Source organism: Cervus canadensis, chromosome 26, assembly GCF_019320065.1.
Source record: "Cervus canadensis isolate Bull #8, Minnesota chromosome 26, ASM1932006v1, whole genome shotgun sequence".
In the NCBI taxonomy this organism is placed as follows: Eukaryota; Metazoa; Chordata; class Mammalia; order Artiodactyla; family Cervidae; genus Cervus; species Cervus canadensis.
The window spans coordinates 3,821,790-3,836,637 of NC_057411.1; the positions used below are offsets into that span (position 1 = coordinate 3,821,790).

Sequence of the window (14,848 nt, forward strand, 5' to 3'; positions counted from 1 at the left end):
AACCTTTCTCATGTTTTCATTACTACATTAGTTCTTAGAAACCTCACTACTTATAAACAATTACAACGACTCTATTACAATTCTGCTGTACGAAAATTATTTTTTCTTTAATAAACAATGAGATATTTGACACAGGAAATCTGAATCTAAAAGGCATCCTTACCTGCAAGTGATCTGAAGCGTTGTGTTAGCCATAATTCTAAGTATGTCTTTTTGGATGCTGAGCCTGGGTGGATCCAGGGAAACACTAGAAAAACCTAGAAACAAATTAAATAAATGAATGTAATTGCCACTGAGTCAGGGCCAATAGGAAACACCTTCCATAAACAATGCACACTCTATACTTTAAAAGGCCTCTTCAGCAGTTCATTGTGCAAAACTTGTGAATTTACTTTTCACCATTCCCAGTAAAAGTTCACAAGCTGTGTCATAACAGGAAGAATGGGCAGATGGTCATAAACCAACACAACAGTTCTGCAATTCATGGAGCGAGGGTGGAGTTCCTGTTTTCCTGCACTGCCAACTTCAAGGTCTTACAAAAGGATATGGGACATTGAAACCAAATGAACCTTCATCGGATGACCTCACTCCTTTGGGAAAGGACCCACGGACATTTTTTTATAAAACATAGGATGCACACATTTGACCAAACTGCTGATTAATGAGTACTACATACAGCGAGTTCTACCTAGTCCATCGATGTACTTTGGTGGGGGCGCAGATGTCCATGACCTTGTCTTATTCTCCTTTATCGATTTTCTAATGCACTTACTCTGGTAACTGAACTGCCAAGGTTGAACAATCGTACATTAAAACTAGGTGAGAGGAATTGAGAAAAGAAACATTTTCCAATGTCATATAACATGCATGTACTTTTCCTCAGGGAACAGGACTTTAAAAAGGATAATGCTAATGAACTGCAACTGGGGAATCTCAACTTATTGATCAAAGTGTTGAGCTTGTCCTGACACCAAGCTTGCAACACAGGAAAAGTGTCTACCTAAATACGCCACACAGTTTCCTTGCCATGGGTCACTCCACAGCAAGAAAGTTGAGTTCTCTGCCAACTAAATGCAAAGAGCTACCAGGTGTTTAAAAAGGCATCAGAAAAAGAAAAACTGTCCACCATGCTAGGGTCTTAATTGATATCCAGGTTTTCAAAACATCACCTTAAAAAGTGATTGATCCTAGGTAAGCACCCAAGCTTCATATGACCCTTAACTCACATCCACTAAGAACAAATGACTCTATAGGCCTACACTGGGATTCAAATTGTTGAGCAAATAAAAGGGTATTAGCAAATATGAAAAAGTATGAATAAACAAGAATGAACCAATATTTAGTGTAAATGTGCAGAGCACTAACTCTGTGGACCCCAGCGTGAACAGCTGCAGGCAAAACTGATCACACTGTTCTCATACACTCATTCAGATGTGCAAAATACGTTGTTAGTAGATTTGTTGCTCAATATCAAAATTTATTTTAAAAACTGGAAATTGTTATATCAATAAATCTCAGAAGCTAATAGGCACTGGACCTGACATGTTTCAGGGGCAGCAGTCTTAAAGTTTAGCATGTATCAGAATATGACGAGGCCTACAAATGTGCCTTTTAACAAGCATTTCAGGTGAGGCAGGCATACATGGTCGATCGGCCACTCTTGGATACCTGTGGTCTGGGGGGTGGCGTTCAGTTAATCAGCAGAGCACTTTCCAACATGAAGGAAATAACCACCCCCAAAGAAGGCAAACAGTAAAGCAAAATGTTTAAAAGCAAAAGAAAAGTCTTCCAATAATCGAGCCCTGCTGCATGTAAGAAAAGGAAAATGAAAACAATTCATTTGGATGAGCACAGACATCAAGTGTGACTGAGAAACACTCAGCTGAGAATTGTGTCAAAAACAGTAACTTAACACAATTCAGATGATGACCCAAATGAGAAACAATCTATTATTTGTGCACATTCACAAGAGAAAAAAATGGTAGTAAAGAGTAAGCTCTAAATAAGCTATGCTCCCACCATCACCAAAATAAAACATTCCTGAAAATCTCTTGTAAATCACCTCCACAGATTATCACACACTCTGGACACACTTTCCTATGTCAAAAAAAAAAAAAAAAGTTCTCCGTTCATAGGGAATCAAAACAACATCATACTATTCTAGAGACATATTTCCAACAAAAAACTATTCTACAAGGCTATCAATAATGGTAACTTCAAACTCATACATGTACACCAACGCTCAATTTCTTTTTGCTCCAATAAGCTTCATTCATTTTCATTGGCAGGTTTGAGTTCTGCTTTTCAGAAAGTTCTAAAGAAATAACTCTAAGAAGTACGTACACTGCTACTCAATAAAAAGCTCTTCTATGTTCAAATCCCATAACCAAAATTAATTCATTTGTGCACTATTACCCTTCCAGCTCAAAGACAGGAAGGAAAAACAACAGTGCCTCTGTCTCTAAAATTTGATGGCATCAATTATAGCCCAATCCAATTAAGCATGTCACACACTCCAAAAGGGCAACCTCATCATTATATTCAGGGCAACCAGATTACAGTTCCTACTGCTGTGCTATGGAACACCCTGGGCTTAAAAACAACTCACATCTTTGGGGAATGCAGAACAAACCACAAGTTCCAGAACTTCACTCTCTCCCCCTAAAGGGAGACAGAGAGAGGTCCTGTCAGGGACAAATGAGTGTCCCTGGTAGAGCTGGCATGTATGAACCAAGTCATTATTAAGAAAATTCAGTAACTACAGACAGATGATCCTGTTACTGTATATGCATGTGAGTGTCCTAAAAAAAAAAAAAGACAGGTGATACTTTAATTTATACGGAATTTTAATTTTATAAGACTTTTCCCCTGAACTATGCTTTTTTTTTTTTTTTTTGCTTTTTCACCCTCTTCCTTCTGGCCCTCCGAAGAGTGAAAATCTGGAAACCAGCAAACTGGCTACAGAGAGATGAGAGAGAAAGGCGGGGTAGGGGAAAAGGGGGAGAAAGGAGGGAGAGAGAGAGAGAGGAAATTTATTGCAACAAGGGCATGTGTGTTCCTAACCTTGAAGGAGAGCAATTTTAGACGGCAAGGAGAGTGGCGAGTGGCACCCAATCTAAGTACCAAATCGCTCAGAGAGTTTTCAGAACATGAACTTCTGACCATGTGCTTACCCAAAAGACCAAAGCGGTCTGAAAGATGTTAAACTGTTTTACAATAAGAAGGTGTCTATTACTTGGAGACACCTTGGGAAGCTGTCACAGCCCCGGGTCCAAGGCCCCATTCCCCTTTCTCTCCGCGAAGAGAGTGGCGTCCTGCACCAGGAAGAAGGAAAAGTTTCGCTCTCCCCTGGACCCCACCTCATACAGTGGGTGTGTATAGATGAGCTCGAACCAAAAAGGAACATCCGACCATCAGACCGGGGTCAGGCAGAGCTGAGCGCAGGGTGCCCTCCGGCCAAGCTGGCTCCTGGCTCCCAGACGGCTTCCTTCCCGGCGCTCGGGCGAGGATGCTGCGCGCAACCGGACAAGGTTTCACCGCCTGTTCCCGCCTGCGGGAGCACCTCCTGCCTGCCAGCCCGGGGCGCCTTCCCACTCCCGCCTCCCAAGAGCCCGAGGGTGTATCGGCTTCTGCAGGACACTCTCCAGCCCAGGTCCCTGTCGGAAAACAGAGTCGTGGAGATGGAACTAGGCTCAAGAGACTACCAACTTTCTGGGTAAACTTGGGTCAGTCACTGAGCTTCAGTTTCCTCTTTGGTAAATGAAAGAACACAGTGTCAAGTCACTTTCACCTCTCCGCTCTATCAGTCCCGATGAGGTCCTGCTTCCTCATCCCTATCTCTCCGCCCGCACCCGATCTCTGTTTTCTCTCTAGGAAGCGGGCTCCTTACCCACAGAGGCAGCCCGAGTCTCCACGCAGAGCCACAGAGCAAGGGCCAGCAGCGCCTTGCTCTCCATCCCGCACCTCGCGCCGGGCGCAATGCCCAGGAATCAGGCGCCCGTTCTCTTTCTGGTTCTGCTCCGCGAAAAAGGCGCGGAGATGGAACGTGCGCAGCCGCGCAGGGCTTCGGGGCGCTCAGGGCGAGGGTGCCCCAGGTCCCGCCGCGGCTGCAGGAGCGTCTGCGGTGCCAGTCGGAGAGGATGATCCCGGCTGCCGGACAGCTCCTGGCTTTCCGTGGCGCGCAAGTGATGCCTCGCGCGGGCAGAGGAAACGCTACCATACACCTCCGGCTTTCTCGGAGTCCCGGGACTCAGTGCTGGGTGGGAGCCAGAGCCGAAACTCTAGAGCGCGGAGGCGGGGCTATGCAGGGCGGGGCTTCCCTTCGAGACCAGCGCCGCCCCTCAGCCGGGTTCGGTGCGTGGATCGCTGCTTTCCCACGCCCACTCCATCTCTGCATCTCCCCCACTTGCCCAAAACTGCGTCTGGCCCAGAGTGGCCCAAGGGAGAACGTCCCGGGTGCAACAACCCCATATCTGGCAGAAAGAAAATGTAGCCCGCAGCGGGTTCTGAGGCACTCCAAGATTTGGTTGGCCACTGCCTCCCCCAGAACCCCTAGATATTGGGGAGCAACACCGGGAGCGCGGCGAGGGGACACTGCGCCGTCAGGAGGCGCGCCAAAGTGTGGGACAGTCGGCTCCGCGCGCGCCCGAAGTGGCTGGGGGACGGGCCGAGGCTCAGCGGCAGGTTGAAGCAACCCGGAAGAATCGGATGCTGAGCCGAGGCGAACGCAGGATCGCAACCTGGTGGTGACTCCAGGCAGACTCCAGAGTGTTTTGCTTGGCCAGCACGGTTGTAAAAATCTGAATCTGAATGCCTCTAGTCCGAATATTCACTTGCCCAGTTCTCCAAAGTTCCCACGATTTCCTCTTACACCTGATGGCTTCGAACGTTCTTAAGTTACCTGTCTCGCCCCCTAAAGCATTTAAATCTGAGACCCTCCCCCCTGTACCTACCTTTCACCAAAAACCTACCTCGGGCCTCCCGGGAGCCAGAGGTACCCAGGGCTCTGGCGTACCTTGGGCGTGTGTGAGTGTCTCCTTGAAAAGGAGCTTTTGGCCACCGTGTGGCCTGACCAGGAGTCCCTAGCGTGACGCTTCTCAGGCCTTCTCAAGAGCACAGCTTCCAGACAGGATCCCCTTAGGCGGAGGGGAAGGAGGCCGGCAGCGGCGGGCTTCACTGCAGGGGCAATGAAGCAAAGCTCCCGACCCTGGGCACCCGGAACGGTCTGTGCCAAACCTCTCGACCCTCTGGGCAGGTGTAGACTCCTCGCGGCTCTGTTAGAGGAGAACTCGGATTCCTTTCTAACCACATGTATTCTTTTCTCTCCATTTCTCCCCAAATGTGACAGCACATGTCCTCTAACTTCATTAAATAGAATCTTCTACATCCCTCCATCTCTTACTTTCCAGGAGCTTTTTCCTTTGTCCTATTTTTTCTAATTAAATAAATTTTTTTTACAATATTGTGTTGGTTTCTGCCATACAACAATGCAAATCAGTCGTAATTATACATCCATTCCCTCCCTCCCTAGCCTCCCTCCCTCCCCCCATCACATCCCTCCAGGTCATCACAGAGCTAGACTGGGCCCCCAGTGCTACACAGCAACTTCTCACTTCCCTGGTGCCTTTATTATTTTTTTCCCATTTATTTTTATTCTTTGGAGGCTAATTACTTTACAATATTGTAGTGGTTTTTGCCATATATTGACATGAATCAGCCATGGATTTACATGTGTTCCCCATCCCGATCCCCCCTCCTGCCTCCCTCTCCATCCCATCCCTCTGGGTCTTCCCAGTGCACCACACACAACTTAAAGGACCATCTTTCAGGAAGATGGAGAGGTAGAAATGTTTCATTTCTACATCTAATCCAAGCTCCTCCTCCTGAAATACACAGTTAATGTAAAGTCTTCCTTTTCTTCTATTTTTTTTATGCTTACTATATCTGTGCTCAGTCATGTCCCACTCTCTGCGACCCCAGGGACTGCAGCCCACCGGGCTCCTCTGTCCCTGGGGATTCTCCAGGCAAGAATACTGGAGTGGGTTGCCATGCCCTCCTCCAGGGGACCTTCCCAACCGAGGGATCCAATTGTCTTAACCACCAGGGAAGCCCTTACTGTATCTACTCTTCGACTTCGCCAGGTTGACAACTGAAATACTTTAACTTTGAAATGTCATGCATGTATATGGTTAAAATTATTTTTCATATGGGAAGTTTTAGAATGAAAAGTCTTTCCTTCAGCAGAGGCAAGCATATTTTTTTAATTTTTATTTATTTATTTTTGGCAGCACTGGGTCTTGGTTGCTGAGTGTGGGCTTCCTCTAGTTGCGGTGAGCAGAGGGTAGAAAGACTGCTCTCGAGTTGCAGTGTGCAGGTTCCTCATTGCCGTGGCTTCTCTTGTTGCAGAGCACAGGCTCTAGGCACAAAGGTTGCAGTAGTTGTGGCACACAGGCTTAGTTGCTTCAGGCATGTGGGATCTTCTTGGCCCAAGGATTGAACCCCTGTCTCCTGCATTGATAGGCGGATTCTTTACCACAGAGCCACCGGGAAGTCCCAGAGGCAAGCATTTTTACCTTTCCTATTTTTCGAAGCAAATAAAGGTATATCATGATCCTCCTTCCAAAGGGTAGCCTTGGAATAAATACCATTTGAGTATTGACTTTTTTCACTTTAAAAAAAACTTGGAGATCATTCTACATCAAGACTTAAGGCACCTTCTTGTTCTTTTTCATAGTGGCATGGTGTTGCACTATATAAATACACTAATATTTAATCTAGGAGCTATTTGTCAGGGCCAGAGGTATACTTAAAAGAAACTCTTCTCTTCCTGAAAGTAAACTTAGCAAGGAAAACAGGATGCGCTCTGGCAAAGTTGGATAAGGGGGAGGGAGATGGAACCTGGTTTGGAGCAGGCAATTTTTCTCCATCTCCAAACAATTCTTCTCTCTCAACTTTATTTACAATTCGTGACACTTCCTCTTCCACGTCTCACTTTAGAAGATAGTGTCTCCTCTGAATGCAAACCAGAACCTGCAGGCCCATGGTAATAGCCCCCTTAGAAGTCTTAGAGGAAATGATGCGTCTTTGATGGCCACAAGACCAGAATTTGGCAGGGTCTCAATGAAATCAGTCTACCACATTCCCTCCCACACAGCACAAAGAAGTGCCTTGTGTTCATGAAAAATGACAAAGTCTGTTTTTTTCTTTTTTAAGTCTGTTCCACGTGCAATACCCTCCCATTATCTGGCACTGCTGCAAAGGAGTGGTTTGTGAGTTAATCAGGCAGGAAGGTAAGATCACTACCTTTCGAAGTACGCAAGTGTGTTCAGCTTCCCATAAATGGTGTTCAAACATCTTTAGGAACCAAGAGTGGTGCTAAGTACACATGGGCTGCTGGATGCCTTACCTCCCAGGTCTACCTCTCACTATTCACATGATCTTGACCAACTCACTGGTTGCATATCTAAGAAACTAAAAGATGATGATAGTACCTTTTGCCAAGGGTTTTTGCAGGAGTTGAATGAGTTACTGTAATAAAGCATGACTTAACACCTAGTAAGTACAAGTACCTAGCACATAATAAGCACCCAATGCCCATTAGAAAGCATTCTGCAAAGGTTAATTACACTACAATGCCCAGTCTCTTTCATGTTGCTAAGATCTGAATGGTAAATCAGGCTTATTTCTTCAACAACAATTTCTCATCACCTACTATGTGCTAGATACTACATGAGGAACTAGGGTACAGAAGGTAAAGATACAGACAACATGAACAGAAGTGAGCAGTCCACACTAGCTCCACTCAGGGCAAATTTAACTTAATCACAGTGTGCTCTGCATCTCCAGCTGTTTCATTGGACTTTGTGCACAAAGAATATAAATGGTTCATAGCACCAAAGCATAATGCATCAGTTACACTCCATGGGGCCAACTTTGGTTCCATCACCACCAGTATTTTGGACTTTATGTCTTAGAAAGTATGAAGGCTAGCAAAAGATTAATAACTGTGGAAGCTGGATGATGAGTAAAAAAGGGTTCATTTTACTATTCTCTCCACATTTACACATTTAAAATCTTCCATTATTAAAAAAAATCTGTTTTAAGTAACTATAATCAAAGTACTGCCTGGTCTTGTATAATACCACTGACTCTTCCACAGTCAGTTATCTTGACATTACCTCTGGGAAAAGGTTGGAGAAGAGAAGCAGATGGATGGGAACTTGCACTTTTTAATTCATATATTTCTACAACATTCTGTCAAAATGAGAAAGTGTGACTTGTACAAACAAAATATATAAATCAAGATCTCTCTTCTCGCAGCTGTTGAATTTTTCAGCTATCGCCATTTGTTGATCACATATTTGCATGTCACTTGCCCCTGTTTACTTCACTTAATTTGTTTCCAACATTTGCTTTTGCTCTAACCTACCAGAGCCCTGACTACCTTGCCAGATGTTGGCTGGACTTCACAGCCCATTGTCCTCATGACACTCATGCACTGGGAGATCACAAGCACCCTTTATCTCTCCTTATCCGTCTTCCTTACACACCCATGTGTATTTTACTCTCTATGTGACTTATTTTTAACTTAAATTTAAAACCTATTTGTATGTTCAAGGAAAAGAAGATGTTTACCACAAAGCCAGGCTTGCCTTGGATATTTCTATCAGTGTTTGGTTTCATTCATAAAGTCTCACATTTCGATAAATATATTGCAAACTCCCCATCCTTTTGGGGAGTTTGCAATATATTTATGAAACAGACCTCACTACTTGCCACCTGCATAGGAAAAATCTCAATTACTATAAATATGCATGCCTATGTGCCTTCCCCAAGCTCACCCATATACTTTCTTGTTATATCACTCAAGGATCAATATAACAATTTTAAAAAGTGGAAAGCATGCAGAGAATTTAAATAATCAACTGAAAATCCACATGGCACCGGAGAAGGATGTTAGAAGATAATAATAGCAGCCAGCAGTCACTGTGTACACTCTGTGAGCAGGCGCCGCTGTGGGCGCTTCACTGCGTCGCTCACGTCATTGCTGCAACATCCCGTGAAGGCAGCAAGCACTGTTAGCCATCCGCAGTGAAGAAGAGTGATGAGAAATCACCATCCTTAAATCAATGTTCCTTTGCCTTCCTCAAAGTCTTCCAAGACAGAAGTTGTTCCATCTCTCGGCAAACAATCCACGCATAGTTTTTCTTACAATTAGTTAATGATTGGCTAAAAGCCAAGAGACTCATTGCTTTTTAAAAATAAAAATAATAACAATAATAATAAGTCAACTTTTGGAGCACTTTATATGTGCCAGGTATTTTCCCTTGAATTATCTTATTGTAATGTTTACAATAACTCAGTGGAGAAGATACTATAATTATTTTCATATGGGAGTGAGGGCAAGAGATTTGCATGTTTAAGAAATTTTCCAAAGTCTTACAACTATTAAGTGGTGGAATCAGGACTTCAAAGCAGACAGGCAGTAAATATACAAGAAGCACTCTTCCAAATACATACAGTTTCTTGAAGGACTTGTCTCCTTCAGGGGATAAGGCTGAGTCAGTAGGTGTCATTGGCTTCCTCAGCCTCTCCATGATGATGGCTTCTGTTTTGCTGGGTGGATAGAAGGCCAAGGGTGACTAGGAGAATCACTCTGGGTGAACAATCAAGGCAGAATTAAGGACACATCACTAGATCTCTCCATCTCCCACTCCAGAAACCCCATCCCAACTGGATCTTCACTTTACCCTTCAAAGAAAAGCAGGTACTCCTGTGTACATAATTACTTGCCCATTTGGAGCATTTGTTTTCTACCATGGTTTTTTGGGGGTTCTTTAGTTTCCAGGACTTCTATTTGTCCTTCAATACCCAGTTCAAATGACCTTCCCAAGTAATGGTTTCGTTTTTTATTCAACTGCCTTCTTCAACTGAGATCTTCCCCAAAGAAATAGGCAGAGGTTAAATCTTACCTGAGCTGGTAGCTGAGTTTAGCAGGATGGTTATTAAGGTATAATAAGAATGATGAAATGCATGATGTTGATGCTTATTTAATAAAATGTACCCTGAACATTACATACTTATCATGGTATGTCTGATTAAATAGAGCTATTGTCAAAAATACTGTGGGGTTCAAATTATATGTGCTAGCTATATAAAATGTACCTTACAAATCATTCTTAAATTCACACTTATATAATAGTCATATAAAAACATAAATATATCCAAAGCTATGCTGAATTTATACTTTACCCTAGAACAAGTTAGTTTGTATTATTTTGTTATGCACAGAGCTAAGAAATTACTTTCTTTTTCTTATATACACAAAGCACTTACATAGTATATGATAATATGACTATGTTGGTGTGAATGTTTCTCCCTCAAAAGTAGGAATCAAGTCAAATCTATTTTGTATTTTCAACACCTAGCACAATCTCTGTGTATCCTTCCTTAATACACTGATGAAGCTCAAACTAATTTTATTATTTTGTTTTCTGCTCTTCTTTGTTTCTTCACTTTTTTCCCTCCTCAGAACATGTGTCTCTTGGGTATCCATCACCATGACCTTTACAGAAAGCAACTTACTGGAATAAGTAGAACTAAACAACATCAACAGACACAGAGTGAAAAAGTTCTTAATTTATTAATCAGTGAATAATGGAGTTTTGTTTTTTATTTTGAGTAACAAAAAAAGCATTATAAGATTTGCATGTGCTATACAAAAGATATGTAACCCAAATTTCATATCTGTGCCCTTTGCAGATTGTAACCATTTTCCAGTGAATTAATGCCATCTCCCCTCTTAAAAACTTATCGAGCTTTCAAAGAACTAAATAGTGCAAAAACAAATGCTTTATCTCCTAGAGAATAATTATAAGTCACTCATCCCTCACAGGAAGAATATACCCACTTCCAGATTAGTTATATTAGTTTTCAGTGCTTTTCACATTTCTACAGAATAAAGACAGCATTTCCCAGTAATGTTGCTTCACCAACAATGAGAGCTAATCAATAAAAGCAGAAAAGTTTTACGTTCTTTGTATATAAATTTAGTTTCCAGAGTTTCCAAAACACTGATGAGGAATCCCTTGAGGCACAAATAACAATTTTCTTTCCGTGTGTTTCTGAACATTCATTTCTCACACGTCACTGTTTGGTGTACGTAATAAAACCAAGTGGAACAACTCAGCAAGGAACACCTCACACAGAGGGAAAGTTTTAAATAAAATAAAAAGTACAACTTCAGATCTAACTGATAATCATCCCCAAATTGGTCAGGCTGGTTATAGGCAGATGAAAGGCCATAAGGGAGTCATTTCACGCATCTGACCACATAATATAAATAGAAGTTCCAGATGTGGAGAAAATGAGTCTAGTAACAAAGCAACACATCGAAAATATTAGACAAAATGATCTTTGGATTGTACACAAAAACACTTACATTTCCTTATCCTAAGGACCTTGACCTTGAGTCTCCCTAAGGCTACTTGGTTGTTGGTTGCTTTTACCTTTCCTCATCTAAAAGTTCTGGAAAGAGAAAGGCCATCCCTCATCTTCCCTTCTCAAACACAGTAGCTTCTTCTCAGACTTGGCTCTGCTCAGCACCTCGACCACGTCTGTCCATGGTCAAGCCCATCTTGAAGCTCTGTGTTGGCTTGATTCTCATTCCACTATGCGTGCCTACCTCTCCAGCCAATGCCTTTCATCAGCTTAAGCTCCTTTGCTCAACTCTGAAGTGAAATGTTAGTCGCTCAGTCATGCCCAACTCTTTGCCACCCCATGGACTGCAGCCCAGCTGGCTCCTTTGTCCATGGGATTTTCCAGGCAAGGTTCCTGAAGTGGGTTGCCATTTCCTTCTCCAGGGGATCTTCCCAACCCAGGGATTGAACCTAGGTCTCCTGCACTGCTGGCAGATTCTTTACCAACTGAGCTACGAGGGAAGCCCTTGCTCAACTCTAGATATAGAGACTTCCCAAATAATTCTGGGTGATCATCCCTTTTCTTCTCCCATGAATTTCTCAGGAATCTCATTTTCCCTTGTGCCTTCACCTCTCTTTATGGGGATAGCATGTAAAGCTGTGCTTTCCAGCTCTGACATCTACTCTAGCTCCAGACTCTAATTCCAGTCTGTCCTGGATATATCCATGTGTATGTCCCACCAATCTTTTGTGAAGTAATTAGCCTCCAACTAATAAAAAAATTAAAAAAAAAAAAAGTGTATGAAACTGAACACTTGTCTCTGCACTCCTGCATTGCCTCATGCAGGCTTCTCAAGCACAGAGTCCATCTAAATGCTTGTACTCCATACCTTGCAGCCTTGCTACTCCCCTGCCTTTTTTCTTCCACCCAAACCAATCTTGTCTACTTTCTTTATATCTCTCATATCTAAGCCCTATTTTGCTTCACAAACTGCCCTGATTCATGACCATTTGCCTTTGTTCTGGAATTTTCCAATCCATCCATCACTCTGCTGTCAAAGTTATCTTCCTAAAACACCAGGTTCATCTGTCCTTTATCTTTGACTGTTGGCACTTGCATACAACATAAAGTCCCAAATACTAAGCCTGGTGCTCAAAGCTTCATTCTTTGCCTACTTCCTGTTTTTCCAGCTTATCTTCTAGTATACCATAGACATACTCTATATCCAGCCATAGAGTTCACTGATCACTTACAAAAAAAATGCATTATACTCTCTGGTCTCCAGGCTTTTGCCCAATGTTAATTCTCTTTGCTTAGAATATACTTTATTTCAAAATCTGCCTATAGGAGACTGGCCTCCCTTCAAAACCAGGCACTAAGAAGTCTCCTCAACTCCCACTGCTGTACCCCCATCTAACTGAATTATTCGTTCCCCACCTGCAGTAGTCAGAAGTCCTTGGACTGTATATACATTGTTGTTTAGTCACTAAGTCGTGTCCAACTCTTTCCAACCTTGTGGACTGTAGCCTGCCAGGTCCCTCTGTCCATGGGATTTCCCAGGCAAGAATATTAGAGTCAGTTGCCTTTTCCTCCTCCAGGGGATCTTCTTGACCCAGGGATCAAACCCATGTCTCCTCTAGTAGCAGGAGGATTCTTTATGGCTGAGCCACCAGGGAAGCCCCCTTGGATTGTAGGCAATAGAAATAAACCAACTCAATCTGGATTAAATGTATCAGATCATGTTGCTCTAAGTTATGAGCTGATTTCAGGTAATTTTATCCAGAATCTCAGGGTGTCATCCTGCTATTTTTCTGTGTAATTTGCTCAATTCTGCCATCAGGCTCTCCTTACTGTTAAAAAAAAATAGCTGTACATCTTCATACCACAGTATACACAAAAAATTCTTTGCCAGGAGCTCTTGAGAAAAAAAAAATGAGAAAGACTCTTTATCTTCAGCAAACATCTTCTTGCATCTCATTTGCTCATCCCTACAGCAGTTACAGTGGAGAAGGCAATGGCACCCCACTCCAGTACTCTTGCCTGGAAAAACCCATGGATGGAGGAGGCTGGTAGGCTGCGGTCCATGGGGTCGCTAAGAGTCGGACCCAACTGAGTGACTTCACTTTCACTTTTCACTTTCATGCATTGGAGAAGGAAATGGCAACCCGCTCCAGTGTTCTTGCCTGGAGAATCCCAGGGACAGGGGAGCCTGGTGGGCTGCTGTCTATGGGGTCGCACAGAGTTGGACACGACTAAAGCGACTTAGCAGTAGCATAGCAGTTACAAGGAGGCAGTATCTTAGTACATTTGGATTTCTATAATAAGACACCAAAGGCTGGGTAGCATTCCAACAACAGAAATTTGTTTCTTATAACTCTGGAGGCTAGAGGTCAGAGATAAGGGTGAGGACCCTTTTTGGGGTTGCAGGTTTCTCCCTGTATCCTCACAGGGCAGAAAAGGCTGGGGAGTTCTGTGAGGTTTCTTTGGAAAGAACACTAATCCCATTCATGAGGGCTCTACTCTCATGACCTAATCACCTATCAAAGGCTCCATCTACTCATACATCATCTTTGGGGGTTATGATTTCAAAATATTAATTTGGGGAGGAGAGACACAAACATTCAGACCAGGAAGGACGCCAACAGGGTGACGTTAATCAGAGTCTGGTGGCGCTAGTGTGTGGGTCGCTCAGTCATGTCTGATTCTCTGCAACCCCAAGGACTGTAGCCCACCAAGCTCCTCTGTCCATGGAATTTTCCAGACGAGAATACTGGATTGGGTAACCATTCCCTTCTCCAGGGGATCTTCCCAATCCAGGAATCAAACCTGGGTCTCCTGCATTGCAGGCAGATTCTTCTTCACCATCCGAGCCATCAGGGAAGCCCATGCAATTAAGGGGTGGGGGGTCGATAATGTCAAAAGCACAACACTGGAATGGGGTAGGAACTATTTCTCAAAGAAAAATCTAAAGGTTTTTGTAGAAAGTAAGGGGATGTGAACGTTAAGGAGACAACCAACTAAGGACTGCTATATCCTCCATACTCCAAAAACCCATTATTCTATATCTGTTGTAGCACATGTGATACCCTGCTTTATATCATATTTAGTGGGTCTGTATCTGTCTTCATTTAATTGTGAGACTGAGGACAAGTTCAATGTAGTTTTCATAGCTATTTTCTCTAACCTTCCAATTAATTGAAGACAAGCCTTTTTAGTCCTCCTCTGAAACATTCCACCGTCTTCCAATGTTATCATCAAAATGTATCATAAATATAACTAATAAAAATTTATTAAATCAGGTCTTCTTGTGTACACTTTACATGTGTTGACTCCCTTAATCGTCACTAGTGTCTTACAAAGTAGGCACTATTATTATCTTCACTTCATAGATGTGGAAACTAAGACTCAGAGAGGTTAAGGAACCTGCCCA

The 14,848-nt window shown here is 43.1% G+C and overlaps 1 protein-coding gene and 1 long non-coding RNA gene across 3 annotated transcripts in view; both read right to left on the reverse strand.

The window, feature by feature from the left end:
* The window catches only part of KDR (kinase insert domain receptor), a 44,886-nt gene extending 40,621 nt beyond the window's left edge, over positions 1-4,265 (reverse strand). For both annotated transcript variants that reach the window (XM_043447753.1, XM_043447752.1), the window contains exons 1-2: positions 3,890-4,265; positions 164-257 (exon numbers count right to left, since the gene is read on the reverse strand). In XM_043447753.1, coding sequence (XP_043303688.1) covers positions 164-257; positions 3,890-3,956 — 161 coding nt within the window. In that variant the 5' untranslated portion in view covers positions 3,957-4,265. The remainder of the gene's footprint in view (positions 1-163; positions 258-3,889) is intronic.
* Positions 4,266-6,455: 2,190 nt separating this feature from the next.
* The window catches only part of LOC122428194, a 29,831-nt gene continuing 21,438 nt past the window's right edge, over positions 6,456-14,848 (reverse strand). Inside the window, exons 2-3 of the long non-coding RNA XR_006265666.1 lie at positions 9,520-9,655; positions 6,456-6,507 (exon numbers count right to left, since the gene is read on the reverse strand). This is a non-coding gene — a long non-coding RNA (uncharacterized LOC122428194). The remainder of the gene's footprint in view (positions 6,508-9,519; positions 9,656-14,848) is intronic.